This window comes from Monodon monoceros, unplaced genomic scaffold, assembly GCF_005190385.1.
Source record: "Monodon monoceros isolate NGI ecotype Baffin Bay Population unplaced genomic scaffold, NGI_Narwhal_1 Super_Scaffold_18, whole genome shotgun sequence".
Taxonomy (NCBI): domain Eukaryota; kingdom Metazoa; phylum Chordata; class Mammalia; order Artiodactyla; family Monodontidae; genus Monodon; species Monodon monoceros.
The window spans coordinates 72,950,291-72,978,224 of record NW_021703774.1 but is presented as its reverse complement, the minus strand read 5'-3'; the positions used below and the strand labels follow the sequence as shown (position 1 = coordinate 72,978,224).

General features: G+C 43.1%; 3 protein-coding genes across 7 annotated transcripts in view; 2 read left to right on the top strand and 1 right to left on the bottom strand.

Moving 5' to 3' along the window:
• Window positions 1–128: 128 nt before the first annotated feature.
• On the bottom strand, window positions 129–7,911 carry CDC42SE1 (CDC42 small effector 1). 2 transcript variants are annotated; one of them, XM_029228062.1, is made up of 5 exons: window positions 7,726–7,911; window positions 4,288–4,605; window positions 3,645–3,755; window positions 2,835–2,923; window positions 129–2,564 (listed from the first exon to the last, which is right to left on the bottom strand). In XM_029228062.1, the coding sequence occupies exons 2-4, from the start codon at window positions 4,339–4,341 to the stop codon at window positions 2,849–2,851; spliced, it is 240 nt and encodes a 79-aa protein (XP_029083895.1). In that variant the 5' UTR covers window positions 4,342–4,605; window positions 7,726–7,911; the 3' UTR covers window positions 129–2,564; window positions 2,835–2,848. The 2 variants fall into 2 exon arrangements, with proteins under 2 accessions (XP_029083895.1, XP_029083896.1); XM_029228063.1 differs by lacking the exon at window positions 7,726–7,911 and adding an exon at window positions 7,548–7,639.
• A 76-nt stretch (window positions 7,912–7,987) lies between these two features.
• On the top strand, window positions 7,988–13,703 carry MLLT11 (MLLT11 transcription factor 7 cofactor). Its single transcript, XM_029228061.1, has 3 exons — window positions 7,988–8,072; window positions 8,690–8,762; window positions 12,412–13,703. Exon 3 carries the CDS (start codon window positions 12,418–12,420, stop codon window positions 12,688–12,690), a length of 273 nt encoding a protein of 90 aa, XP_029083894.1. The 5' UTR covers window positions 7,988–8,072; window positions 8,690–8,762; window positions 12,412–12,417; the 3' UTR covers window positions 12,691–13,703.
• A 196-nt stretch (window positions 13,704–13,899) lies between these two features.
• The window catches only part of GABPB2 (GA binding protein transcription factor subunit beta 2), a 31,145-nt gene continuing 17,110 nt past the window's right edge, over window positions 13,900–27,934 (top strand). For all 4 annotated transcript variants that reach the window (XM_029228058.1, XM_029228059.1, XM_029228060.1 and 1 more), the window contains exons 1-5: window positions 13,900–15,489; window positions 19,548–19,655; window positions 21,361–21,528; window positions 22,081–22,275; window positions 24,398–24,536. In XM_029228058.1, the coding sequence (XP_029083891.1) occupies window positions 19,548–19,655; window positions 21,361–21,528; window positions 22,081–22,275; window positions 24,398–24,536 (610 nt within the window). In that variant the 5' untranslated portion in view covers window positions 13,900–15,489. The remainder of the gene's footprint in view (window positions 15,490–19,547; window positions 19,656–21,360; window positions 21,529–22,080; window positions 22,276–24,397; window positions 24,537–27,934) is intronic.

The window sequence follows — 27,934 nt, the reverse complement described above, 5'->3', positions numbered from 1 at the left end:
GGCCTTCTCTCCTCAGAAAGGGCAAGGTCGGCACAAAATTCCATGACAGCCACTTTCTAGGAGTTGCCTTCATTAACCACGTCTACCCTTTAACCCAACACACACCTGTAGTGATTACTCTGGGACTATTTTGCTTAAACTTTTTTTATTTGAAAATGTATTTAAAAGTCCAACAATTTTTAATATAAATTATGACTCTCAAACCCATTCCCATCACTCTAAATACTGTTAAAGTGATGGTAGCATACACATTAGAGAAGGTAGCTAAAGGTGAGAGAGCACCAAAGAAAAGATTGTGTCTAAAGAATAGGCAGTAGAGGGACTTCCCTGGCGGTCCAGTGGTTAAGACTCCTGCTTCCACTGCAGGGGGCGTGGGTTCGATCCCTGGTCCGGGAACTAAGATCCTGCGTGCTGCGTGGTGTGGCCAAAAAAAAAAAAAAAAAAAGAATAGGCAGTACAATAAGGCTCAAGATCAGGGTGACCGGAGATTCCAGGAGTTCCCCCATCTTTCTGCCCTATCCTGTTAACCTTTTAGATCTAGTATAACCCTTAGGCTATTCAGCTACTTTAGGCCAACAAGATGAGCTACTTTCAGAGCAACTAGCTAGACTGGAATTGGGTACATTGGGAAAGTATCTCTATAACCAAGCTTAAACACTTAAAAACAAATCTGCAGGAAATACACTGAAATTAGAACCTCAGTCACTATAGGTGGGGGCAAACTGGATGGATGGTGGAGTCAGCAGAGTGGATCTTAGTTCTCACATTCCTGACTCCCACTACCATCAAACAGGATCCTTCCTGTTACTGAGCTAATGAGATCCCTGCCTTCTCATCTCAGAGCAGACAGGAGCTCATCTGTTCTGCCCTCCTCATCACCCTGCAAGGAAGGGGCCAGAACAAATCACCTGAGATAACTGAAAATGCCTGAAGACCCGACTCCTACATTATTTTCCCACCTAAAGCAGACTCTTCAGCCAGGTGGGCAGTGGGACCTGGTCTTCAGACAAAACTCCCTGAGTCTTATTTGTGTCTGGTTCTAGGACTAGGGCACAGAAACAGAGCTTAAAATTTGGAGAGGATAAGCTGGGGTATCTATGGCTCTACTGTTTTTCACTCCCTCCCTTCCCCAGTCCCCCCATACCCTGTTCATGTCTCCACACTGCAGGAACCCCTCCTCCAGACAGCATAAGGATGGAGAAGCACAGTACACGTCCATCACAGAGACATGAACCCATGCAAGCACGAGCAACACACTGAATAAAGTGTTTGGAGATTATGTGCAGCCCTATGGAGCCTACTTTACACAGGGCCCTAGTTCATCCATGACTCAGGCTTAGGATGAACAAGTGGAAATCATGTGAGAGAAAAATACCAAGTGGCTCTCAGCTGGGGGTGATTTTGCCCCCTCGGAGACATTTGGCCATATGTGGGGACATTTTTTGTTGTTATAACTAGGGTGGGCCAGGTATGCTGCTAAACACCCTATAATGCACAGGACAGTCCCTCACTACCAAGAATTATCCAGCCCAAAATGTCAAAAGTGCCTAGTTTGAGAAAACTGGCTCTAGAGGTCTTCCGGCTCTCATGCCGGAGGATCTTAAGATCACTCAAGGATGATTGTTTTCAACCTATCTATTTCACCACCACTCCCATTCTCAGTGATCAGTAAGTCTACCCTGAGACATAACTCCTAGTTTTACTGCATTCTGGGTTTCTCTCCAAGATCCCTCTTCCTGCTCTCTAGGCCAGCAGGGAGGTGGGCAGAAGGCAGATCCCCAAGACTTCAGGTTAAGACCCACCTCTTAACTCTTATCCAGTGGGAAACAATAAGGCTCCTGACAGGGATGGGGTTAAGGATAGAGGTAGTAGCAGGATGGGGGTAATTAAGAGAACTCATCTTAAATTGAATTTTTAATTAATTTTAAAAAAAAAGGAAAGACCTTAGGAGCCAGCAATGCTACAGAAACATAGGGTTAGAGGCCTACCTAGAGAAAGACCCTGGTATCGGCAGAGAGATACTGAGGGACTGAGTTTCAAGTTTGAGATCTAAAGAGAAAAAGTAGACTAGCCAGTGGTCACCCTCCCAGACCCTGCTTGACGTCTGCTTCAGTTCATTCCAGGATGAAAGAAAAGGGCAGGGAGGTAGGGAGCTTCTTAGCAAAGCCGGCTTCAGCTTTGGTAATCTCACCTACCCACCACATTTAAGGAGTTCCAGGTTAAGAGTTTACAAACATATGGCACCTAGACCGTCATTCAGGAGAAGGGAACTCATTCCAAGTTCCCAGAAAACTCCTATCTCAGATCTGATAGTGTCCAGGGCTTCAGCTGAGCTCCTTCTGGCCAACCAGTAGTCACTTGGTCAGTCCTGCTGCCTTGACCCCATCTCCAGGAGGGGCTACAGCCAGAGGGAGTAGAGGGAGTCCAGCCCCCAAGCCATTTGAGGCACAATTAGACAGATAGGGAAAAGAGGGGCCCTGGGGTTACTGATTCTAGGAGGGAAACTGGTAGGGCCAGCATCTCTTCTGGGCTGGACAGGGTGAAGGCTGGACACACAGTGGAACCTGATTAAAGGAAAAAAAGAAGGAAGATTAGCCTCGAAGAAAACCTTAGGGAGAGGGTACCACCTGGTTCACACTTAACTATTTCCACAGTGTGCTCTTTTTTTCTATTTCTACCTGTCTGCACATCCTTTTCTCTCTGCCTTTCTGGATCCTACCTTTTTGACTTTTCCATTCTAATTTTCTTCCTCCCTTCACTTCCCATTCTTGCAGAGGATCACGGTTCTGAGGCAGGGGGCTGGAGGTGTTGGATGGGTTTCTCTAATCACTCACCAGTCGTATTGGAGCTACAAGCCCCTAGAATTGCTCCACGGTCTGTCTCGGTTTCCCTTGGATCTCATCTGCTCCTGAACTGCACCTGTCTGTGAAAAAAGCACACGTGAGACCCTCTCCTAAATCTTCATATGGCACAGTAAAAGAGCTCCCCTGTGCCCTCCAGGGAAGAGGTTGACCCCATCTCCTTGACAAAATAAAATCAATCTGAAAAGGTTAAAAATAATCTCTATTTCTCCAAGGGAAGTAAGTCTCAATGCCTCCCTTCACAATGACCTTCATGAGGATGAGACAAAGTGGGTCTTTTACTAGTAAGATCCTCTCACAAAGGACTCTTCCATATTTATCTGTGTTTCATAACTGGTGAAAAGATTCCTTCACTACCTCCAAGCCCATTTCCCTTATTTTGAGAGCAGAAATGCATATTAAACATTACTCAGGATAGAGGTGCTCAGCCTTTTCCCTGTCCCAACATTCCCAACCACAATATGACTTACTGTGGCGCTGAGATAGCAGTTCTTAGTTAATAGAAAGAAGGGTTATGGTTTTTGGAAAAAGCCCTCCAAGTAACTATTAAGACATATATATCCTCCATCCAATGAAGAAAAATCTGCTAATTGTAAAGACGAGGGAGCCTAGGACAGAGACCTGAAATGCCAGATCTCAGATTTATGCAGCCTGTGACCAGGACTAGAATCCTAGCTTCTAGCTTCCCATCGAGTATTCTGTTATGCCCCCAGCTTGAACTTTCAAAAAAGGGCACAGTTCTAGGTCACAACCTCATATCACCTCTCCCCATTCCCTTGTTACCATGGCAAGTCCATCTCCAGCACCCATCTCCCCAGAGCCAATGTGAGTCAGGTGGACAAAATTCATTGGTTCCCCAATCATGGTCCGGTCAATCCGTCTCCTCTTCTTCTTCTGATTGGAGAAGACAGGGAGTTACATCACAGTGGAGGAAGGGAAGAGTTGCAAACCACTAAGGGAAAAGCTAAGGGCCTAGTGGGAAAGGGGATATGGCATTACAACAGGGAAATCACTAGGGTATGAAAGGCAAGGTTAGAACAACATAAACAGAGAGAGGACACAGGCAGGGTGGTAAGGGCAGTGGCCTGCAGAGTGAACACTGGACAAAGAAAGGACATGTCAAAGTCACCTCTGGCTGATGAGGAAACAGTGGGGAAAACTGACAGGTATTAAGCTCCACCTACAACCCCTGTCCAACTCAAAATGGACAGGAAAAAGAAGTGATAGCTAGGACTGTTCACTTCCTCCATCACCCAGTCCCCTTTATTCCATGTACACACCTGCCAGGCCATAGAAGCTATCCTGACAGAGAAGAAGGCAAGAAGTGTGCTTTTTAGACGGCGGATCCTAGACTGATGTATCTATGTCCCAGTATACGGTAACTGGTTTCCGTGGGGTGGGGTGGGGTGGGGTGGGGGAGACTTACTGGCTGGGGTTTCTCTACCACGCAGCAGCCCAGTTTGTGCCAAAATTCACTCATGTTCCCCGATGGTTCCAGTTTCACGCCTCTGCCTGAGGCCCCAGAGGGCTCTTGCTCTGGTGCCTTGACCGCCCACTCCTCACTCCCCTCAGGTGTAACAACACCCTGGGTTTACTCAGCTGGACAGGTCTAGAGAAAGTGGAGTCCTCGGAGCCCTTAAGCTGAGCGGTGAAGGTCAGTGTCTCAGACCCTGAGAGACTAGCACGGTCAGAGAGTGGGGTGGGCAAGCAGGCACGAGGTTACGTCTTCCACAGACCTGGAACCCTGGATGAGCAGAAAGTAAAGAGAGGAGAAACTTTAATGAGAAATCCACTCCCCCACTCTTGAGAAGGCTCCTGATGAGCCCATATCTTCTTACTCCCCTGTAAAGGCCCTAGTCCTACAACCAACACTAACCTTCTCCAAACATAAGAACCTCCAAGTCTGACTCTCAGAGAAAGGCAAACAACCAAAGGGGCACCAAAGGGTTACGGAACAGCAGCTGCTGGTACCGACGGAGGGGAGAGGAAGGGGGCTAGAAGCTAGGAAGAGAGGATGGGAGGGGACTAAATGATACTGGCAGAAATGAGCAAAGTTTGGGGGTGCTACAAGCTCCACCTCCCTTCTCCCTGGGCTTAAGGCAGAAGGGGAGGGGCATTTAAGAGACTGAAGAGGAAATGGTGGTTTTTTGTTCTCACAAACAAGGCCTCCACCCCTGACCCTCCCTTTTTCCTTACCTTACCCTGAACACCTAGATTTTCTTTAAGACCAAGAGAGGCCTTGACTACGTAGGTCCTAGGTAACCAACTGCAGCAGGTTGGAACCTAAGACTTTCTACAGTGAGGAATTTCTTCCCTCTCTGTTCCCTGCCCTTGTTCTTCCTCATTTCCCTCAACTGAGATCCAACCCCTCCCAGAAGCCATTTAACAGTTTTTTTATTACTTGACCTTGAGATCCTTCCTGAGGGCTGCCTACACTCTGTTTTATCTGTGTTCTATGTCAATGCACTCCTCTGTGTGCACCTCTGTTTGCACATATGTGGCATGACCCCATGTCCACATGTGTGTCTTGTGGAGATCATCTGTGCACAGGTTGTAGGTACACGTGCCAGGTATCTTCTGTCCCATGAGGAAATCTTTTTCCAGCCTCCCCACCCTCTTCACATGTCCTGTCGTGCCACTCCGCTCTGCCTCACACCCCATAGGGCCTGGGCCTCCCTCCCTCCCTCCTCCCCTCATGCTGTGACCTGTTCTCTCTTCCCTCCTTACCACTTCCAACCCCAATCTTCATCAGCCAACCAGACATGAGGAACTTTCCAACAGCATTAGTGTCCAAGGAAGAACTTCCTCCCCTCTTCATTACTGCCAGCCAGGGTAGGGCACATATAGGTTTCCTCTATTTTCACTGCATTCCCCTAGTGCAACCTCAAAGATTCCGAACAGGGCAGTTTCACGCACATTACACTTTAGCCTGAATAGGGATCTCCCCTCCCTCCAAGATTGGAACCCTGATGCTCTGGCACCCTACACTGATCTAAGAACTGAGAGGGTTTCTTCTCAGCCTTGAGATGAGATCACAGAAACACTGAGACACAGCTTCTGAGGGATGGAAGGACCCGGGAGTCCAGGCTTTCTCTTACTTCCCTTCCCACCACTGGAGGGGAGGAGTAATGAGACAGGGCGGAAGTCAGAACACAGCTGTCCAGAGAGGGGAGCTGTGGTCAGTGGGGAAGTCAGTCAGTCACAGGGTTTGTCGTGCTGGTGGTGGTGTTGGGTGGTAAGGGTTGTGGGGGTGGGAGGGGATGAAGAAAACAATGAAGAATCAGAGGAAACCCCCAACACTACCAGACACGCTGTACTGAGACTGGACTCTCCCCCAACACCCTCCTTGCTCAAAGCTGAGTGAACAGAAGTGGATGGTGGGAGGGAAAAGGGGGGAGGAGGAGAGAGGGAAAGGGGCAGTGGAGGGAACAAGGACGTTTCTGTTCCTTTTCCATGGACCTGGCCAGGGCTGGGTGGAGGGAAAGTGTGTGTGTGGGACTTGGCATGAAATGACCAATGATGGTGAGAAGTGACCAGGAAATTCCATTCCCTAGGACACAGGACATAAGGGTCTCTGAAACCTGGGGGTGGGGTCAGCGTGAGGAGAAGACTGGGCAGGGTGAACATGGTGGTGGTGGTGAGGGGGGAGGGGAACAGGCCAGAAAAGGAAGTAAGAGTGATTGGCTGCCACTCTCCTTTAAAATATCTAGAGAAGAGTGGGTTAAGGAAAAATGAAGTCCTCAACTGGTCAGCCCAGGAAGAAGAGGCACCTGAACCCACTACTCACTATTTCAACTCCACAATTAAGGGGAAGGGCTGGGTAAACAGTAGGAGGGGTCAGGATTAGATCGTATAAGGCCATACCCTGACTGCCAAGTAGTGCTGTGACTTGGGCCTGAGTCCCAAATAGGAAGGGTGAAATACAGAGCTGGAAAAGACACCAAGGTCACAGGAGAGCTTAAGAGTTTTAAAACTATTGGGGAGTGAGCAGGAGAATGGATGGGAGAAAGGTTCCAGGGAGGAAGGATGTACAGAGGTAGTTCCCTGGTCCTGTTCTAGCCCCAAACCGGTTTTCCCGGTCCCGCTGACTCCAGCCCCAAGGCCTCCTACCCCGCTGCCTGACAAGCCTTCACAAGAAGCAGCTGGAGAGAAAGAGAAAGAGAATTGAGAAAATGGAGCGGGCAATTCTGGCTATGAGCCCAGGGCTGCAGCTGGTCCCCTATGGAGACCTCCAGACATGAGGGCTGCTGCGGGGCTCTAGAGAAGTGGGAGTGGACCCCAACTTTCAGTCAAGTGACAGGCATTTGCCCCAGCACCAACCGTGCCCTTCCCCAGGAAAGGTCTTGTGGAGGCTTAAGAGGAAACAGGGCTAGGCCCTCAACTCCCCCTGCCCAATAGGTTCAGTCACATAGGCTCCTTTTCTGCCCACCCCCGGACTCTACCCAGAAATTCTCTGCTCCTCCCAAGTTTGAACTAGGATTGGGCCTCTCTGTGAATCCTTCCGACTTTGTCACTGTCTGGCGTGGCTACTTGTCTCAGATTTAGACCTTCCCGGACCAGCTCTGCTTCAGTTTGCTGGCACACGGCAGCACCGAGGTTGGCGAATCTCAAGAGACCTTTTTCCCACCTCCCGTCTCCCCCCAACACTCCAGACCCGTCTTCCCTTCTGCTCTTCATTGGCCTCACCTGCGCACCGCCGGAGCACGGACAGGGACGGCTCCTCAGCCGGCGCACCCCTTTTGCCACCGACCCAGCATCTCGACAGCCGCGGACGCCCTCCTCCCCCACCCCCAGCATCCGGTGCGTCTCCGCCTGACTGGGCAGGCGGGGCGCACGGGCCGAGGGACCGAGTCCGAGGCCTCACCTGCTCTGCTCCGGCATCCAGGCGTCTGGCGCCAGCTGGTGGGGGGCTCCCGCTCGGTGCCCGCCAGCGTGGGGCTCCCGGGCTCGCTCCTCGGCGCGGTGGGGGAGCCGAGGGCGGAGCAGCAGAGGTGCGGCTGGCTGAGGGCGGAAACGGCCGCGACGCGATTACGAAACCCGTCCGGCTGGGAGCCGGGCGCACAGCTCCCCTCTGGACTGAGGTGGCGCTGCAGGACGGAGGAACGTGGGAGGGGCCTCGGAAGCCCCCGAGGGCCGCCGCCCCTGCCGGGAAAACCCGGGAAAGCGGACCCTCGAGGAAGGCCTGGCACGCAAGCTGGACCCTCCAGAATCGTGCGTTCTGTTTGCGCGTCAGGCGTTGCGGGGCGAAAGGAAGCGGAGCCCCCAAATCTTTCGGCCCCAACCGAGTTCAGAGATTGGCAGAAGCACACGCATCCCCGATGTTCCTGTGCCCTACCGCAAATGCAATAGGGCTAGGTTTATTTACCCATTGTGAGGGTGGGAAGGCAAATCGGGAGGTACCGAGGGAGAATTTTTGTGATTCTCAAAAACACTTCGGGTGATCTGAAATCCTTAAATTGGGGAATAAAGGGACACTCCTCTTCTCCACGTTGTCTAGAGTCAAGACTTTTAATCCATAAACCTAAAATTAGAGGACAATTAACTACTCATTCATTACACCCTCAGTCTGCACGGGGGAGCTGGAAGAGCTCGGGAATCAGACCAATAAGCCTACGGAGATGCTTTAGTCCTGTCTCCCTCCCTCAAGTGTTCTGGAACCTATCTTTTGAATTAGCCGAGTCAGGCCGGGAGGGGGCGGGGAGTCCTTCCGCCATTCTTAGGAGGGGCTGCATTGCAGGGGGAGACTGAGCAGACTGACTCAGTCACTGAACAGAGAGGGAGTGAGAAGACAAAGCCGTCAAGGCCCCAACAGCTTTCTTGTTCTCCAGCCCAGAGCAGACATCGGAGCCCTCGAAGTACTTCCTCCATCTTTGGAACACGCTAGTAATTCACTGATAACAGGTAAACGAAACCGGGGCGGGGGTGGTGGGGCGGCGGCAAGGGGCTGAAAAGATAGTCGGTGCTTCTAGTTAGGTTGAAGACCCCACATGAGGATGGGGTTGGGGGACAGTTCAAGAGGAGCGAAGGCGGCGCTGTGAACAATAGGCAGTTATTCACAGTTTTACATCTTTGCTAAGATCTCCATCCATGCCTTATAATCCTTTACACAGATATTAATTTCTAACAATTTACATGTAGTTATTTCTCAGCATTTATCTCATTTCAGTTGTCAGTTTGCCTATAACATTGTCCTGAAGATAATAAAATTATTAATTTTATTATCTTCAGTTTAGTAATCTACATCTTCCTTTTCAAGCTGTCAATTTGTTCTCCCAGCTTTTTGATGAATCTCTAGTCCTACTGTACCACTCTAGCCTCTACTTCCCTGTATCTTCAAATGTTTTCTGTTGTGTTCCATTGATGTGTCTACCCTCACCCCAAACTTATTTGTCTCCATAGGAAGGAGTTTGGAGGGAAGGATACGCGATAATATTGAGATAATATTGAGATTAATCCTGATCTTTCTTTTAACAGTCTCCTCCCATTCCCTTTTCTCCAAAGAAAGAGGCAGTTTGAGGTAGGAAGGTAGGGGCTTCTGTGTTGGAGAACTGCCTGATCCCATATTGAAATCAGTACAGTCCACAAGAGCTAGGTATGGGGGCAGATTCTGGAAAAGGAATGCTTATTTGCAGCAGAATGAGACACATATAATGAGATGCCAGAGAGGTTCCATTCCCCTCCACCACCATCCCTTGTCCTCCCCTCTACAGTGGCAGCATGACACAGCAAGGCCCTGTTGGGTAGGCCCTAGAGTCCCACTGAGGATCTGGACAAAGGGTATCTGGGCGTGTCTGTGTGGCTCAGAGAGAGCCACTTTATGCTATGTATTTGCTAATTGTGTATCTCTAAGACTAGACAGTGATATTTAGAAATTACCTTTGCCTAAAATACCTGAATAATTTAAAATGAAGGATAGTGGGAAGCATTTATTGAGCATATATTGTGGTACAAGGCACTGTCCAAGCCCTTTAAGATAAGTAAATGAGAGATATAAAGATAGATGAGCTATGGGTAGAAAATATTTGGGGAAGAGAAAGCTAGCTGAAATGGGACCCTGTGCAAATTTTGGGTATTTGGGAATTAAATCCATACTATATTAAATTTAAAATGTTCGGGTATTTTAGCGTCAATTTTCGGTGCAATGTTCTTGACTTGATTTTAAATGCTGTATATACTTGATTGAGTGCCTTTCCGAAATGCATTTGGTACTCTGTACATGTCTCTGAATGAATGGCATGGCTAGAGATTTTGGACCTTTTAAGTTAATATTTTGTACAATTTCCTTTACCTTTTTTAATTGCAAGAGAAGCTCTGCCAGACATTCAGAATTGTCAGGACTGTTTTTATACATATACTGGTTGAAGAAAAGGAGTCAGTTTGTCAAAGAGCTTTTTCCCTTTCTCAGATCCTATCTTCCTCTCTTCTGCCTTTGCATTTTCACCATTCATATCAGAATCACACTTAACCCACTGAATATCTGTTCTTCAGGAACTAAGAATTCTTGCAAGTTTCGAGAATATTGGTATAGATTATAAAAAGCTGCAGGCAACTATCTATGTATAACACATCAAAAAAGAATCAAGACTGGAAATTATGAGACCCTATCCAAACTGACTGGATAATTTCTAAGGTGTTTTCTAGTTTTAAAATTCTATGCTTTTTTTCCCCCCCTATGATTCTATTTTTTAAAGAGCCTATTATGTGCCCAGCATTATACTAAGCTCACTCTGGAGGGGACTGGTAAGGGAAGGGATACAAAAGAAGCCAGCTAGATTGGCAAACAACTAGTACTGTTAGTTTAAAAAAATCCCCATGGGAAGAAGTCAATAATGCTGCTGACGCCTAAGGTTTGCTTCTTACAATCTCTACAGTCCCAGACTAAGCCAGGGTTGGCTGGTTGATAGGAACAACATTTTTTGTAGCTTTCTGTGCACAAGCCTCTGCAAATTACTGTGGAGATGATCAGGGCTGAATATCACAGGATGATGACCTCACCTTTTCAACATGCTCCCCCACGCTTTTACAGTCCCCGAATTACCCTCCTTTTAAGCAGCTTGTCTGCTGAGTAATGCTCAGCTCCCAGGGTTTATTTTGGAGCTTGAACCTAAGAAAAAGAGTAACTCTAACATTAAAAACATCCTGGTCTACCCACTTACCATTCCTAAAGCCCCTACACTCACACATAACTGTATTCTAGATTAAGGCCTACTTTTTCTGCCACATTATATGGGGGCATTGTGGAACCTACTTAAGGCCACTATTTAGGAGTCTCAAGGCCTGGTGAGAGCCAATGGACTCTGTTGGAGGAAGGCCTTGTGAAATGGGGTTCTATTTTTGGAGGCAGTGGAATGTTCTTTCTGCTCCTTTGGGAACATTTCAACTAATGCTTCTTGCCCCTTCCCTTGGTTAGTAAGCAGCAGGGTGGGGGCTGCAGGGAGATATAATAGTCTAAGTTCAGGGTGTGGGTGGAATGGGCAGGAAAGGTGAGAGAAGTACTCATTAAAACATGGAAAAGTATCTAATTCTGTTAAAAGACTTTCTCCTTCCAATCTAAACTTTACTTTCCTTACCTGAGATTTCTAATCCATTTGCTCTATCATCAGGTGTATTCTAGCACTGGGTCAGAGAAGCAATCCTGTTATGGCATAGAAAAATTCTTTTAGCACCTGCATTTTGTTCTGAAGGGGAGGTAGGCTAGAGAGAAATAGGCTGTTAAGGTTTATCTGTGGGGTTTTAAATGGGAGTGGCAAGGTATTCATTGTATTAAATACTAAGGGAAAATTAGTCAGCAGCCTTGTGTCTTTTGTGTTTAAAGCCCAGCACTTGTGAAGAAGGTACAAAGTAGACTGGTTTTTACCCTTGGGGAAACTCTCAGTTCCTTGAAGGAGATAAGATTATCCCTATACAAGACATATAACAGTGATCTGTAACCCCAAACTGATATAGTCAGGTAAAACTCTACAGGCATTGTGGGAGATACTGGAAGAAATAGGGTAGATGGAGCTGAGTAAGTTTAAGGATGTCCTCCAGGAAGAGGTGAGTTTACAGTAGGGTTTAGAAAGCAGGGAGGAAAATAGAAAGTAGAAAAATCATGGAAACCCTTTTCAGAGGTACCATGACCTATTAAACGAAAGGCAGGAAGAAATCAAGAATATGAAATATAATAAGAGTTCAGGGGAAAGATTACTCTAGGGACTTGAATGGAGTCTTGAAACTTGGATAGTATTTTAAGGTGGAGAGTGGAGAGAGTTAAGACAGGAATAAGCATAGCTGTAGCAGAGAACGTACTACTGCTAGGAAGAATGGGGCCAGATTCTGGAAGGCCTTGAAAACCAGACCCAAGCAGTAGGCAGTAAATAAGTCATTCCAAGATGGGGAGGAGTTAGGAAATAGTAGAAAATGGTAATAGAGGAAGATTCCTGAAGCTTGTCCTAGGGAACCCGGATTATGTACAGAGGCAAATGGGGATGTAAAGTTTCTCAGTAAGGAAAGGCCATGGGCCGCAAAGAGGTGGCAATACCATGAAGACTGATAAGTGGTTTCTTTCTAGGAAGTTATGAGGGACCCTGTGAGTAGCCAGTACAGCTCCTTTCTTTTCTGGAGGATGCCCATTCCAGAACTGGATCTGTCGGAGCTGGAAGGCCTGGGTCTGTCAGATACATCCACCTACAAGATCAAGGACAGCAGCGTTGGCAAAACAACGGGGCAAGCAACCGGAGCAGAGCAGGAGAAAAACCCTGAAGGCGATGCCCTCCTTGAGTACAGCACCTTCAACTTTTGGAGAGCTCCCATTGCCAGCATCCACTCCTTCGAATTGGACTTGCTCTAAGCCCAAGACCTCTCTCCCACCACCTTGCCCTCCTTTCCTGCCCTTTCAAGCCCCTCCTTTCCACCCTTTTACCCTATCAGTCTTGCTTTCTCCCCTCTATTGTGTTGAGGTGGTGCTGATGAATCTGCTGGAGTTGTGATTTATTGATTTATTTATTTATTTTATTTATCTTTCTTTCTTATCAGTTTCTCAAAAACCCTCAAGCCACAAAGTAAAGGGTTCAAGCAATGGAGTACTGGGTCACAGGGATTCCTTTCCTCCCCCCCAGATATTAATTCCAGAAAACAGGCCTGATGAGGGCACCAGAGAGTAGTATGGAGTGCAAAATGGAGGACTGATTTTTTTACTTCATTTTAATCAGCTTCAGAGATTGCTCAAACCTTCCTAATTTCTTGCTCCAGGCCAGTAAACACAAATATTTCTTCAAGTGTTGATGAAAACCCTGTAAGTTTCAGTTTGAGATTATCTGCTCTTAAGACTGTAAGATTTCTAAAAGGCTAAGGTGGTCCTGCTCCTTCCTGTAATACACTTTTTCTCAGAGAAATTGGGGATAAAGGTTTAAAACAAGAGGAAATAATACATCATGGGAGATGACAATAGGGGAAAGCACTGAATCATTTCAGAAATAGATATGCTCTCTCAAAAGGGTTTTCCTTCTTCAAGCTTACTTTACAGTTTTGCTCCTGTGGGCTGAAAACTCTAGCTGAAGAAAACCACTGGGATTTCAAATCTTAAAATGCAATCCTGCTGGCTATTATGATAATTTGTAGGGTATTATTCAGTTTCTAAAAGGCCTAGAGTTTGGTCCTTAGTATTTTAGTTTTGCCCTCCTGCATTTGCAATGTAGAATAATGATCAAATGGGCCTCAGGCACAGTTCTTCAGCTACCTTGATACCATGAAATGAACAATCAACTCTGACCCTACACCTTGTCTCCACTCCTTCTGAAATTATTGCTGCTGATTTGTGCTGCCATTTAATCACTTCTTTAATAAAGACATTCAATCCCAGGACTGGATTCTAGTTTTCTCTCTTCACAAGGAAGCAGTATAGATCTCAAAAATTAGCCTTGCTTCCAAGTTCAGCTTATATATTTTATCTAATATTCAACTTTGAGGAAGGGTTTGAGTAGCCTTTATACATTAAAATGATGAATCTCAAGTTGAACAGATAAATAACAAGGGTGAAATCAGCTTGAAATTATTTAAAGTATTTTGGGAGAAAGCTGTAACCAACTACTCTTGTGCTTGCCCACTGACTACCAGTATTTGAGGTAACAATTCCAGATGCCTCAGAAGGCACCTATGGCATTAAATCTGCACTGCATTATCTCAGCCTGGGTGCCTAACAAAATAAACGAATTAACCCAAATACATTATCTGCTTACTTATAACTCACCTCATTAAAAAAAAAAAAAACTATTTGGACTAATTTACAAGTAGTTTATGGGTGCCTACTATATGAGACAGAGTCGGACAACAGAGAGGTTGTAAACAAGAATGAGACAATGATTTTGACCTTCAAAAAGGGAAGCTGCAAATACCAATTTGGGCAGTATGCCGTAAATTCTTTAAAGTACATGAACAGGATCTAGAGAAATTCAGAAAAGGGGTGGATTAGTAGTTTGGGATTAGCAGATGTAAGCTATTATATATAGAATGGATAAACAACAAGGTCCTACTGTATAGCACAGGAAACTATATTCAATATCCTGTGATAAACCAGAATAGAAAAGAATATAAAAAATATATGTACAATTGAATCACTTTGCTGTACAGCAGAAATTAACATCGTAAATCAACTATATACTTCAATAAAATAAATTACAAAAAAAGAAAAAAGTCCAGAGAAGGAGGTATCATGTAAATCTTCCCCGTAGACTTTGAAAGGCCCACCATCAACGACAAAAGCCAAAATCGAATAAAGAGTGGAGCAATGATATGTCCTCTATTTTTACTTATTTTTGAAGGTCTTCCTTCCCGACTTCTCGCTGTCCTTTAGTTCAAGGAGAACGGTGGGTGGAGATGGGAATCAACTGTTTGGTAAATAAAGTACTTAAATGGATTTGCAAACTCATGCTCCATCCTCTTCCAGGCCCCCCACAAAGAAATGACTCCGTTGTTTCAATATTCGCGCTGACAGCTTGGCTCTGGGCTCCTTACATTAAGGCTGTATCTGGAAATGTGGCCGTCCGGCACCAGAGCTCAATTCATGCGCAAAGCCAGCAATGTCCCAAACATCTTCACCCGAGGTTGAGACAGAGAAATAGGGTTTTCTCATCAACCCTAAGGGTGGCCCCCTAAAAACGAGCAATAGAGAGCAGGACCGATGCAGAATCCGATTTCTCAGCGGTTTGCGGGGTTCTTGGCGCCAAAACAAACCATCGGGTCCGTCCCCTGCCGGAACTATAAGACACGTAATCGATAATACTCCGCCTCGCTAAATAGTCCTGTCTAAAATGTCTCGGATACACACTATTTTACCTCAAAGCCCTTCCGGGAATAGAAAATGAGGTTCTGGGGTACATCACCCTTCTATTTGAATGCAAATGTGGCTTTTCTAATCATTTTTTCTTCATAGATTCCTCCGCCAGAAATTATATTCGCCGTATTCACTTCCGGGTCCGCCATTTTGCTGCCTCCATTTCTCCGCGAGGGGGGGTTAAAGGCCCCCAAAATATGCATATGTGAAAAGGTCAAAAAGTAACCGTCAGTGACAGGGAGTCTTAACTAGAGAAGGAAACAGGACCAAACTGGCGGGCTCGGTGAAAACACAGCCGGCAACGTCCCGGACGAGGAGGTGAGGGGGAAGAAGAGATGCGTGGAATCGGGGGGTGTCACGGCTGGGAGGGAGGCTGCCTTGTAAAAGTTGCACCGCTTCTCAGCCCAGCCCCGGACTTCTGGGTGCAGACGGAGCGGTGCCCCTTCACCAGAGCCGGGGCGGCTGGGGGAAGGAGAGGAAGGGGATGCTGCCGGGAGGAAGGGGAGGGGACTGGGAGGAGGTGAAGAATGGGGTGGGTGTAAGATCTGGGGCTGGGGAGCTGGACCGAGGGAAGCCAAGGCCACAGAGGTGACCACTAGGGGGCAGCGCGGAGCCCGGACCGGGGGCTGCCCCCTAGGCTGAAACTGTGGCTCCCTGCTCCTTCTTCCAGAAAGACAGAACATCGCTGTGAGGCACGGGAGGAGTTGTGATACAGGAGAAAACGGAGACCCTAATTCTCTGACCCCAGTAATAGCCTAAAGATTATTAGTGAGCTCAGTAATCTGAGCAAGAGCAGTAAGGGCCCCGCCTCCAGTTCTTGCACAGTTGTTTGTACAGCTGGCGGCCCAGTGGGGACGTGTGCAATAGAAAAAGAAAAAAAATGTCAGATCATGGATTCTTCGCTTCCATTTCTCCTTCCCGTTAGCTTTCTCCTATTCTCACAGAATTCCTTGAGCCACTTGACATCATCTTATTCTACTCCCCCTTCCCAGGAGGACTTTCCTCTCTCATCTCTCTTTTTAAAACATCTCGGGAAAAGGACATTCTATGACTTTCCTTTTTTTCTTTTTTTTTTTTGGCCACGCTTTGTGCGCTGGTGGGATCTTAGTTCCCCAGCCAGGGATTGAACCCTGGCCCCGGCAGTGAAAGCACCAAGTCCTAACCACTGGACCGCCAGGGAATTCCCAGTAGAGGTGTTTGGGTCTTGGTGATATACTTTTTATATATAGTATAATTTGAGAAAATGTGAGAGTCATTTCTGCTAATAAACCACCTAAAATTTTGTTCTTATTTTTTTTCACTGTTTCTATCAGTTTATTTTTTGTTTTTTTCTTTTTTTTTTAACTTTTTATTTTATATTGGAGTATAGTTGATTAACAATGTTTGTTCTTGTTTTAAACTATTAGTTGGGACTTCCTGGCAGTCCAGTGGTTAAGACTGCGCTTCCACAACAGCGGGCATGGGTGCAGCCAAAACCAAAAACTATTAGTAAGGACTTCCCTGGTGGAGCAGTGGTTAAGAATCCACCTGCCAGTGCACGGGACACGGGTTTCGAACCCTGGCCCGGGAAGATCCCACATGCCGCGGAGCAACTAAGCCGGTGTGCCACAACTACTGAGCCTGCACTCTAGAGCCCGCAAGCCACAACTACTGAGCCCGCGTGCCTAGAGCCCGTGCTCCACAACAAGAGAAGCCACTGCAGTGAGAAACCCGAGCACCGCAAGGAAGAGTAGCCCCCGCTCGCCGCGACTAGAGAAAGCCCGCGTACAGCAACAAAGACCCAACACAGCCATAAATAAATAAATAAATAGTAATAACTAAATTGAAAGGCAGGTTTGATATTTTAAAAGAAAGATAACCATGGAGGAATGCAAATATAAGTTTTCTGTAAGAAGGGTATGCTATCATTTTTTCTGTTACATTTTCTTAAGTCGTAAAAACTTAGATCAGATTGTAGAGTTTCACACTATTAAAATTCATCCTCTGCTCCAGTCCAGTCACAGGGCCTAGACTATATATTCATGTTGAACAATCTCCCCTAGTGGTCTCCTGGATACCCATGTTTGAGCACAATATTCTATGATATAGATTGGAATATTAAATAAAATAAATCTAAATCACATAGTGGCTAGATGATTCTCAAAATTTTTGGTTTTCAGGTTTTAATATTCTTAAAAATTATTAAGGACTCCAATCTGCTGTATCTATTGCTATTTACTGTTTTGAAATTAATTGTTAAATGTTAATTAAAATACAATAATAAATCCATTACATGTTAACATAAATAACAAAATTTTATGAAAGTAAATAACTTCCAAGTTAAAGAAATCGTGAGAAGAATGACATTGTTTGGGAATTACCTGGCAGTCCAGTGGTTAGGACTTGGTGCTTTCACTGACTGGGTTCAATCCCTGGCCGGGGGGAACTAAGATCCCACAAGCACGGCCAAAAACAAAAAAGAATGGCATTGTTTTATATTTTTGCAAATCTCTTTAACTTCTGGCTTAATAATTTTCATATGTATTTCTTATTTTCATATCTATTCTACATTCAATCTTTTGCAATATGTACTTGGAGAAAGGAGGAGTATTTTAATAGCTTGTTCAGGTAATTGTGGATATTCTTCTTTGATGTTACAACAAGTGGCAATTTCTTAAAAGTTAGTTGCAATGAGGAATCTGAAACCATGTCAATGAATGTTTTATACTTGATTACCTTAAAACCCATTGATCTGCTTTCACTTTGAATGAATCTTTTTACCGATTTTGTAACATGCATTGGCCATTTGAAAAATACTGGTTCACCAAATAATTCCCATCCTCCAAATGTTGATGCATTTTATACAATATTTAAAAATCACATTCATTAGTATCACCACTACTTTTATGAGAAAAGTTTATAGTAAGCTATCAGCTCATGGAGGTGGATATTCCCAAAATTCTGTTTTTTGCATGGAAGCTGAAATTATAATTGATAATTGGCAGTAAATACTGCCGATTGTCTTCCTTGAAATGGCAGACTCTCTTTGTTCATTTTTTAAAATGAGAAATTACTTTTTACAATATGGACAAAGCAGTACAAGTTGAAAGGAAACAATAAAAATTAAATTTATCAAGAATAGCTGTTTCCCCGTTGGTTGGAAGATTTGTAGTGAGTGGTGATTATATACCATTCAGACAATTCTGAATATTGAATATTCAGAATTGAATTGAATTGAATTGAATTGAATTCATTGAATATAGGAACTTCTCACTATCCTGGGTATCCTTTATACCCAGGCCAGTTTCTAATTTACAGTAACCATCATTTGGGGGGGGGCGCTGCAGTGGGTCTTCGTTGCTGCCCACGGGCTTTCTCTATTTGCAGCGAGCAGGGGCTACTCTTCGTTGCAGTGGGTGGGCTTCTCATTGCCGTGGCTTCTCTTGTTGCGGAGCACGAGCTCTAGGTGCACGGGCTTCGGTAGTTGTGGCTCATGGGCTCTAGAGCGCAGGCTCAGTAGTTGTGGCACACGGGCTTAGTTGCTCCGCGGCATGTGGGACCTTCCTGGACCAGGGATCAAACCAGTGTCCCCTGCATTGGCAGGCAGATTCTTAACCATTGTGCCACCAGGGAAGTCCCAGTAACCACCCATTTAAATGACCATTTTGCATGCTCTTCAGACTTAATCTCCACCATTTATTACCTTTGATTTCATGTGTTTAGCAACAGTTTTGTTTTTTCTTTTACCCTAAATAACTGAGAGTTGGCTATATGCCTTTTACAGGGAATAAAAAATCTTTCCTACTCAGATGCTTTTTTTACTATGAGCTTTCACAAAGATTTAATAATGCCCAAATTATTAAGTGAAAAACTGTAATGATTTTAGACATAACTATACTTTTAAACAAAGTATGTAATCTGGCCAAGCTGATGACTTTGTTTAAAAAAAAACTCTAGGTGTTGCTGAGACACCTTCAACAGGTGCAGTGACGTCTCTGTTCATTTTTGAAAAAGTGTCTGCCATGTACCTGAGTCTCAGTATCCTTGGTTTATCTATTCATTTTTTGTTGTAATGTACTATTTCTACCCATGGTTGTTTCAAAGGGGTGAAATGCTGTTTTATTGATTCCTTAAGCTAGAAAGGCAGTAATGTGTTTCACATATTTCCAAAGTATTTTTCTGGAGATTGAAGGTGAGGGAACTATGGTTTAGGGCCAGAAACTTCCCAAATATCTGACTGTTTGTGTTAGATGAAGTAGAAAAGAAGTGCCTTATCAGATAGTCTGCTTGAGAAGTATCTTACATATATACAAGAGGTCTTCTAAAAACATTTTACAGGCAGCTTTCCTTGTGTTTGAGTGACAGCTTCCCAAAAATTTGTGTTCCTATGCATAAAGATGTCTTTGGTGGACTTGGGGAAGAGGTTGCTAGAAGCAGCAAGAAAAGGCCAAGATGATGAAGTGAGAACGTTGATGGCAAATGGTGCCCCATTCACCACAGACTGGGTAAGCTCTCTTAATTATTCCCAGCGTGTGCTGTTACCAACCTTTTTCATAAAGGCTAAACAGTCTGTACTGATTTTTCTTCATTCTCTTTCTGCCTCAGTCTCCTTACAAGCATTTCATTTTCTTTGCCTTATCTGAATATGTGGTTTTCCTTTTCTTTTAGTTTCCAAATTGAAGGAATCTCCTGCGGATATATGGGTGGTAATTGTAAGATACTATATACTTGTGATTTTCTATAATGTTTTTTTTTAAAATATTTATTTATTTTTGGCTGCATTGGGTCTTCGTTGCTGCTCGCGGTCTTTCTCTAGTTGCAGAGAGCGGGGGCTACTCTTTGTTGTGGTACGCAGGCTTCTCATTGCGGTGGCTTCTCTTGTTGCGGAGCATGGGCTCTAGTTGCATGGGCTCTAGTAGTTGTGGCCCACGGACTTAGTTGCTCCACGGCATGTGGGATCTTCCCGGACCAGGGATTGAACCTGTTTCCCCTGCATTGGCAGGTGGATTTTTAACCACTGCACCACCAGGGAAGCCCTATAATGTTTTAATTTTTAGAGTATTTTCTAAAGGTTTACTTCTCCCTGGAGTGTACTTGGGTTATAGGCTGTAATTAGCTAGAAATTAAACAAAATCAGTGTACTGAGTGCATTTCTAAACTAATGAAATTCCTTGTTTCCTTTTCTCTAAAATGTCCTCATTAATAAGGAATAGCCTAACCATTTTGTTTCCTTTACCACTGTTAAAAAACATTAAAGAGAAAGGTGTAATTTCATGAGTTCAGACAGTCAACTTGGAGAGCAGGTCCCGGTTATAACATGGGTTTGCTTAGTATTCATAGATTTTGTAAGCATTGCCTAATTTTAACAATTCAATAAGCACTGTCCTCTGTTCTGGGGTGATTAATTCATAACTTTAGAGGCCAGCAGTTTCTTAGCACTTCACAAAAAGGAAGAAAGGAAACCCATGAGATTAGCATTTCTATAAATAGGCCTGAAAAGAGCAATGTGAATTAAATCCAATCAGGTAAAGAGAGTGAATATATGAAAAGCAAAGAATAAACGAAGTAGGTTTTAAAATAGAGAGCATAACACGAAAAAGGAATAGATCTCTGGCCAAAATGGTTGCTGATAGATAACTGTGATTAGTAACAAGACTTACTTTGAGATGATACAGACTTGCTTATTGCTATTGACACACCATTGCTATTTTTTTCTGCGGGGTGTGGGGGGGCACTTCATCTCATCAGTATTTTTGCTTTGCTTTACTGTGGTAACAAACTTCTATTTCAACCAATTAAATTTGTACCCTAAATTTCACATGTAACTTTCTAGTCTCTGCCCTTTTCCTAGAATTGTTTTGAACTTGCCTATCCCTTCCCTTTATCCCTAACTCAGAATGCTCTTTTCTATCCATTTTTTTTAAACCTTCTTCTAAGCCCTATTTAAAATCATACCCTTTATGGAATTTTACCTGGTAAGTCTACCTGACTTAAATCCATTATACTTAGCGCTTCTTTAATTGGTTGTATATTTATTTGTCCATTAGTGTATTAATTTTAATGAAATAATTTCTTCAGCTTATCTGTCCAGCCAGATTCTCTCTCCAAGGACAGGAACCTAGGCGTCACCTGTTGTTCATTTGTATCCCTCCAGTAATGATTTAGGACTCTGCACACAGTTGATATTAAATGAGTATTATTTTCCCACAGCTTGGAACATCACCCCTCCACCTTGCAGCCCAGTATGGTCATTATTCCACAGCAGAAGTGCTCCTTCGAGCAGGCGTTAGCAGGGATGCCCGGACCAAAGTGGACAGGACCCCCTTGCACATGGCTGCAGCTGATGGACATGCACACATCGTGGAACTACTTGTTAGGGTAAAGCAAGAAGAGTGAGGGGGTCTATATTGTAAAAAAGACAAATACCTCCCTGTTTTTTTACTTCAACAGGTGGTAGGAAACTAGGTTGGGAAAGATTAAGTTTAGGACAGTTTATAGCATTGAATTGCATCTCTTTCAAGAGTCATCATGGCTATGAGGATTTTATTTCTAAGTTTTTAAAGTCTAAACAGACTTTATTGATCTTCATTTTTCTTCTGCAGGTGTTCTCTGATCTTATGCCTATTTTTTCAGGCACTCAGCTCTCTGTTAATAAATGCAACAAAAATCTGTTCTTTTCCCCTTCCTCTCCCATCTGTTATAATTTCCAACTATGTCCTTAAAAGGTCCTCTCATTTAAGGCATTGTGTCTATCAGCATTCAGGAGAATTTGAATTCAGGAGACATGTTTTTCCCTTTGATATTTCTTAAACATTTCTAAATTTGAATATGTGTAATCTCTATGGAAATCCTCTGTATATGGTGATGGGATATTGTACCTGTGCTACTGTAACCAGTGTCTCTTTGAAAAAAATTACTTTTCTATGACAGAATGGTGCAGATGTGAATGCCAAGGACATGCTGAAGATGACAGCTTTGCACTGGGCCACAGAGCACCACCATCGAGATGTTGTAGAGCTACTTATCAAATATGGAGCTGATGTCCATGCTTTCAGCAAGTTTGATAAATCTGCCTTTGACATAGCCCTGGAGAAAAACAATGCTGAGATTCTGGTCATCCTTCAGGTCCTGTTCTTTTTATACACCACAGTATACTTCAGCTGAAGTTAAGGATTTTTTGTAGGAGCTGAATCAAAACTGAATTTTCTCTATCTTATCAAAGTAATACTTCCATTATGTCTCAATCTTGTGACTCAGTGTCATTAGTATCTTTAAAAAAATAATAATATTCTATAAAGCCCTGAATTATTCATGGTGATTGAAGAACAATGTTGTGGCCAGTACAAAAATAAGTTTTTATTTGGCTTTAGAATGTTTTTTCTCCATGAAAATTTCCCTTTCTAATTAAACTTGACTTGGGATAATATTAAAAACCTCTTTACGTTTTATGAATATACATCAGCTCTTGTGAGATAGTACATAGCTCTAAAGCATATAGAGTCATAAGGAAGCCATCTCAGAATTAAAAATCAGCTGTGATGATATCATCCATTGATTTCCTAAGCCAGCACTGATATATCAGGAAATAACAGGATGAGAGATACAAAGATTAGTAGGACATAGCCCTGTCCTTGGAGTGTTTACAGTATGATGAAGATAAAGACAAGATATAAAGCATTACAGTACTATGGTGGTAAACAGATACCTAGTAAGTATTACAGGAGGGAGTATTGATAATGCTTAAGGCAAGGATTAAAGTATATGTAGGCTCTGAACTGAGTTTTGAAGGAGTAGTAGGCAGAGGTGTGAGAAGATGATATTCTAGGCTAGAAAAAGCAAATCAAAGACAGAGGTGGGAAAGGACATGGAATATTCAGGAAAGAGTAGGTAGTTCTGTGACCAGAGATTGGGCAAGAGAAGCAGAGTTTGGGAGTGGCAGGAGCTAAGGCTTGAGAGGCTGAGTTCTGAACATAGGGTTGTTAGATGGCATGCAAAAGAGTATGGACTATTGGGCTTCCCTGGTGGCGCAGTGGTTGAGAGTCTGCCTGCCGATGTAGGGGACGCGGGTTCGTGTCCCAGTCCGGGAAGATCCCACGTGCCGCGGAGCAGTTGGGCCTGTGAGCCATGGCCGCTGAGCCTGCATGTCTGGACCGCAACAGGAGAGGCCACAACAGTGAGAGGCCAGCGTACCGCAAAAAAAAAAAGAGTATGGACTATTTTGTGGGCAAGGGGGATCCAATAGAAGCTTTTAAGTAGAGAATTGATACGATAAGATTTTTTAAAACAATGATTGTTTGGAGTGTGGTACAGACTTGAGAGAGAAGACACTTAATGCTGAAGACCTTCATTAGGCCAGGCAAGAGCCAATGAAGGCTTGAATTAAGGAAGTGATAATGGAGGGTAAAGAAGGAATTTTACAGTAATCAGAGAATGGATAATCTGTTTCAATTGAAGCTCTTAGCAAGGGGATAATTATATGTAAAAAAAATAACCATTTCTACTGTATTATCAGTGGTTGGTTGGTTTTTTCTGACATATGGTTCCCTATAGACTGGTTATTCTCTTCAACTTTCAATTCCTTGTTTAGAGCCCTTTTATAATTTGACTTTTTTTTAGTAGTGATCATGTTTGTAGAAAACTGCTTATGAAAGTAAAAAAATAAAATAAAGATAAGCATCTTTATACCGAAATTGTGCAGATATCTCTAGAAGCAGAAGTGCAGCATATGGAACTAGACTTTAAAATCCGGCACTCATTTATTTGCTTGTTATATATTCTCTTAGGGATTTCTTCAATGGCAGAATGGAATAAGTAGTTGGACAAAACTCTGGAGACTATTGTTCTCTGTAGATTCTCTGCAGGGATCTCCAGCTAACACATTGTCTTGTACATAATTGATCATAGAATATTAGTGCTGGAAATTACTTTTTAGGCCACCCCCTTTATTTTTCAAATTAAAAACCAATATCCAGAGAGGTTAAGTGAATTGTCTAGAAGTTTTTGCAAATAATAACGCCTTTTTTTTTTTTCTAAAGTAGAGATAAGCTTGGGAAAGCAATCTAATGTCTCTGTTGCCCTGGTTTGAGAAAAAACAGTCGTCTTAATGAGAACTGTGAGGTCCCTGGGACATTGTGCTCCGGAAATAGTTCTGCTTGACAGAGCATTGTAGGGGGGCTGTTCAGTAACTGTATAACTAAGGCTGGTTAGTAAGTGTTCTGACTTTGAAATATCTTGCATTGTTTTATAGGAAGCAATGCAGAATCAGGTGAATGCTAATCCTGAGAGAGCCAACCCTGTGACTATGGGTACCCCATTCATCTTCACGTCAGGAGAAGTTGTCAGCCTCGCAAGCCTTGTTTCTTCAGCCAGCACCAAAACAACCTCAGGTAATGTTCTGATAATGTGACCTTTATCTTAGACTTAAAATGAACAGAATTACTGGTTTTCTTACGAGATGAATAGGTACCCTGTCTGATACCCACTCCTTTATTAAAACGTTCCTCAAATGGAAGATTTATAATAGATTTAAAAGCTAATGCACTGGGCTTCCCTGGTGGCACGGTGGTTGAGAGTCCGCCTGCCGATGCAGGGGACGCGGGTTCGTGCCCCGGTCCGGGAGGATCCCACGTGCCGCGGAGCGGCTGGGCCCATGAGCCGTGGCCGCTGAGCCTGCGCGTCCGGAGCCTGTGCTCCGCAACGGGAGAGGCCACAACAGTGAGAGGCCCACGTACATCTAAAAAAAAAACTAATGCACTTATTCTTTCTAAGGGAAGGGAAAATCATACATTGGGATTGTACATAAGTGTTTACTGTGTTAAAAGTAAAATATTCTATAGATTAATCTGTTGAAGGGTTATGTCTGACCCCTAAATGAAAATATACGGGTGCTTTAATATGGTACTGCTAAGGAAAATAGTTAAATATTTATAGTCTAAGGCAGTAACAAAGCAGAATAAACATAAATGGTTGTTGGAATGCTGATATATAAGAGGTACATGTGATTATTTGACTAAAGTGTAAGAGTCTTGATTTGTTCTTGAGAACATATATAACAACAGAATAGCAAAGAAAAGCACTTGGTGTTGATCTTTTGAGACTTGTATGTTTTTAACAAAAATATCTGTCTAAAAAGGAGCAAATCCACTTTGCTGTACAGCAGAAACTAAAACAACATTATAAATCAGCTATACTCTAATAAAAAGTTTTTTTAAATAAAAATAAAAAGGAGCAAATTGAGTTTATCTTCAACATCTTACAAATACTTGTTTTACAATGAAGGAACTTGTGTCCTCATTTAAATAAATTTTCCTACTGACTCTTGGTTTCTTTTTCTGTTTCTACTTTCATTTAAAAATACACAACTGTATTCATAGTTAAGTTTGTAAAATATCAAAGGAAGATCTTGAATGAGGTATTATTATTGAGAGGCATTGTAAAATAGAAAGAACACACTATACATAGAATTTTGCATTCAAATACTGATTTATTACTTGGCTAAGATGCTTGACCTTGGAAAAATTACTTCTCTAAGCCTTCTGTACTCATATATAAAATTGGGATATAATAATCTACTTTATGATGTTGTTGTGAGACTTAGATTTTGTATTTCAGTACCCATTTTATAGCAGGGCTTCAATAATAGCTAATGTTAAGTGGAAATATAACTTCTCAGTGAAGGTTGAGTCCATCATGCCCACAAGGGGGCAGTAGTGACCTTCATTTTATAAACTATCAACTGTTGTTTAAAATCACTGTTAATCAGAATATTCACAGCCATTTGGATTTGTTGTGGTTCAGGCCTCACTGATTAGAACAAGTGCTTTTTTAATCCAAAAGTTTTTAGAAGCCAATAAAGTTATATGTTCACAGACACGTATTGAATAAAAAGAGCTAGAGTTAAGTCTTTAGTCTAACTACTGAAATTCTGCAGATTCTTATCTGGAATGATAAGCAAAGTTGAAGACATTCAGGATAGAGATTCTTAGTCTTGATTCCCATGGACCTATATCATGCTTGTCGTGTTGCTTTTGGCAAACCTACTCTTCTTTCTCTCTTCTGTATGTTGACAACGGCAAATTGAAATTGCTAAACCGTCACATAATTAGAACTGATCTCTCCAGTGTCATCTTACTCTTGAAGCAGTTCTACCTAGCTATTCCCCTTTAGGGAATTGGCCTATCTGATGCTTAATCAGTGCAGATAAAAGAAAGGGAAAAGTTATAAGACAAATTCAGGTTGTGTTATTGAACTGGGTTAAAGGATTTTCTTTTCCTGAATGGTGGGGTAGGCCTCTTGTTTCCCATCATCCAGTAATATTTTTAAGAATTAACTGAAAAGACCTTAAAAAAAAAAAAGAATTAACTGAAAGTATCATAGGATTATCATTTTGGTGGATTTTTTTTTTTTTTTTTTTTTTTTTTTTTTTACGCCCCACACCATGTGGGATCTTAGTTCCCCGACCAGGGATTGAACCCATGCCTCCTGCATTGGAAGCCCGGAGTCTTAACCACTGGACTGCCAGGAAGGTCCTTGGTGGATATTTTTGATACCAAAATCCAGATTATAAAGTTTGCTTTCAATTTTCCATTTGTGACTTAAAGATATCAGTCATCAGTGCCACCATCAAACTGCAGTGATTTGGGAAGGCAGACTAATTTAAACATTAATCAGAGCAAAACAAAGTTATGAAGATGAATTTCCTGTTTCTGTAGAATCATAAGATGCACTCCAAAGTCAAATATAAATTGCCTTATATTGGTTCATAAAGGGTACAGGCTTTGGAATCTAATAATTAGGTTCTAATCTGGGCTCTGACATTTACTAGCTGCATGACCCTGGGCAAGTTACTTAATTTTTCTGGATCTAGTTTTCTGAGGTTGCCTAGCCAACCATAGCACACTACCCTAAATCCTGGTCTGAAGAGCTTATTTATTTATATAAGCCACATTCTGAATAGGTAAAAAGTTGTCACTAACAATGCCATTTCCCTTCCAAAAACAACAGCAACCATGCACATTTCACTTTATTTGATGTGGGGTCTTATATTAAAGAGAATGAAGGAATTAACATTATTTAACAATAAAGTACTTTATTTTCCTAGAACTCCCTGGGATAAGTCTAAAGAGGTAATTTGCATCATCTCTTCAGTTTCAACTGTATATGTCAGAATACTAAACCTAATTTGTCACATATGTTCTTCATTTTGCTATTGAGGGGAAGTTGGGTGAGTCATTATGTTTGAATCAAAGGGAGAGCACCCTTAGGTTGGAATCATTTTATGCTAAGAAGTATATAATGCCTTTCTCATGAAGCAGTTCTACCCAGGTATTCTCCTTTAGCTTGGTGGCCTACCTGATGTTTGTCCTAGAACTTTAATTGTAACAGCCTTGCTTGTGTGTGTGTATGTGTGTGTATGTGTGTGTTTTAACTGTGGTAAAATAATAACAGCCTCTTTTTTTTATTGTTAGTGACTTACTGTCACATATATTCCAACCTCCATGAGGCATATATCTAAAAATTGCTTATTCCTTGTTTGTTTCATCTGTGAGTTTTATGTCAGCACTTGGTACGATAGTCTGAGTGATAAGAAAAACATGAACTAAGCAGGAAAATTAGGGTATAGGCTATAGCTGAATCTTGCTCTTACTGAAGTCATTAGATAGACACAGGCTCCTTTCTAGAGGTCAAGCACTGTGTTCTACTCAGACCATATGGTTCCCTGAGTATTTCATGAGAAATTAAAATAAGGATATTATTACTATCTCTGCCCTTATCTTCACTCCCA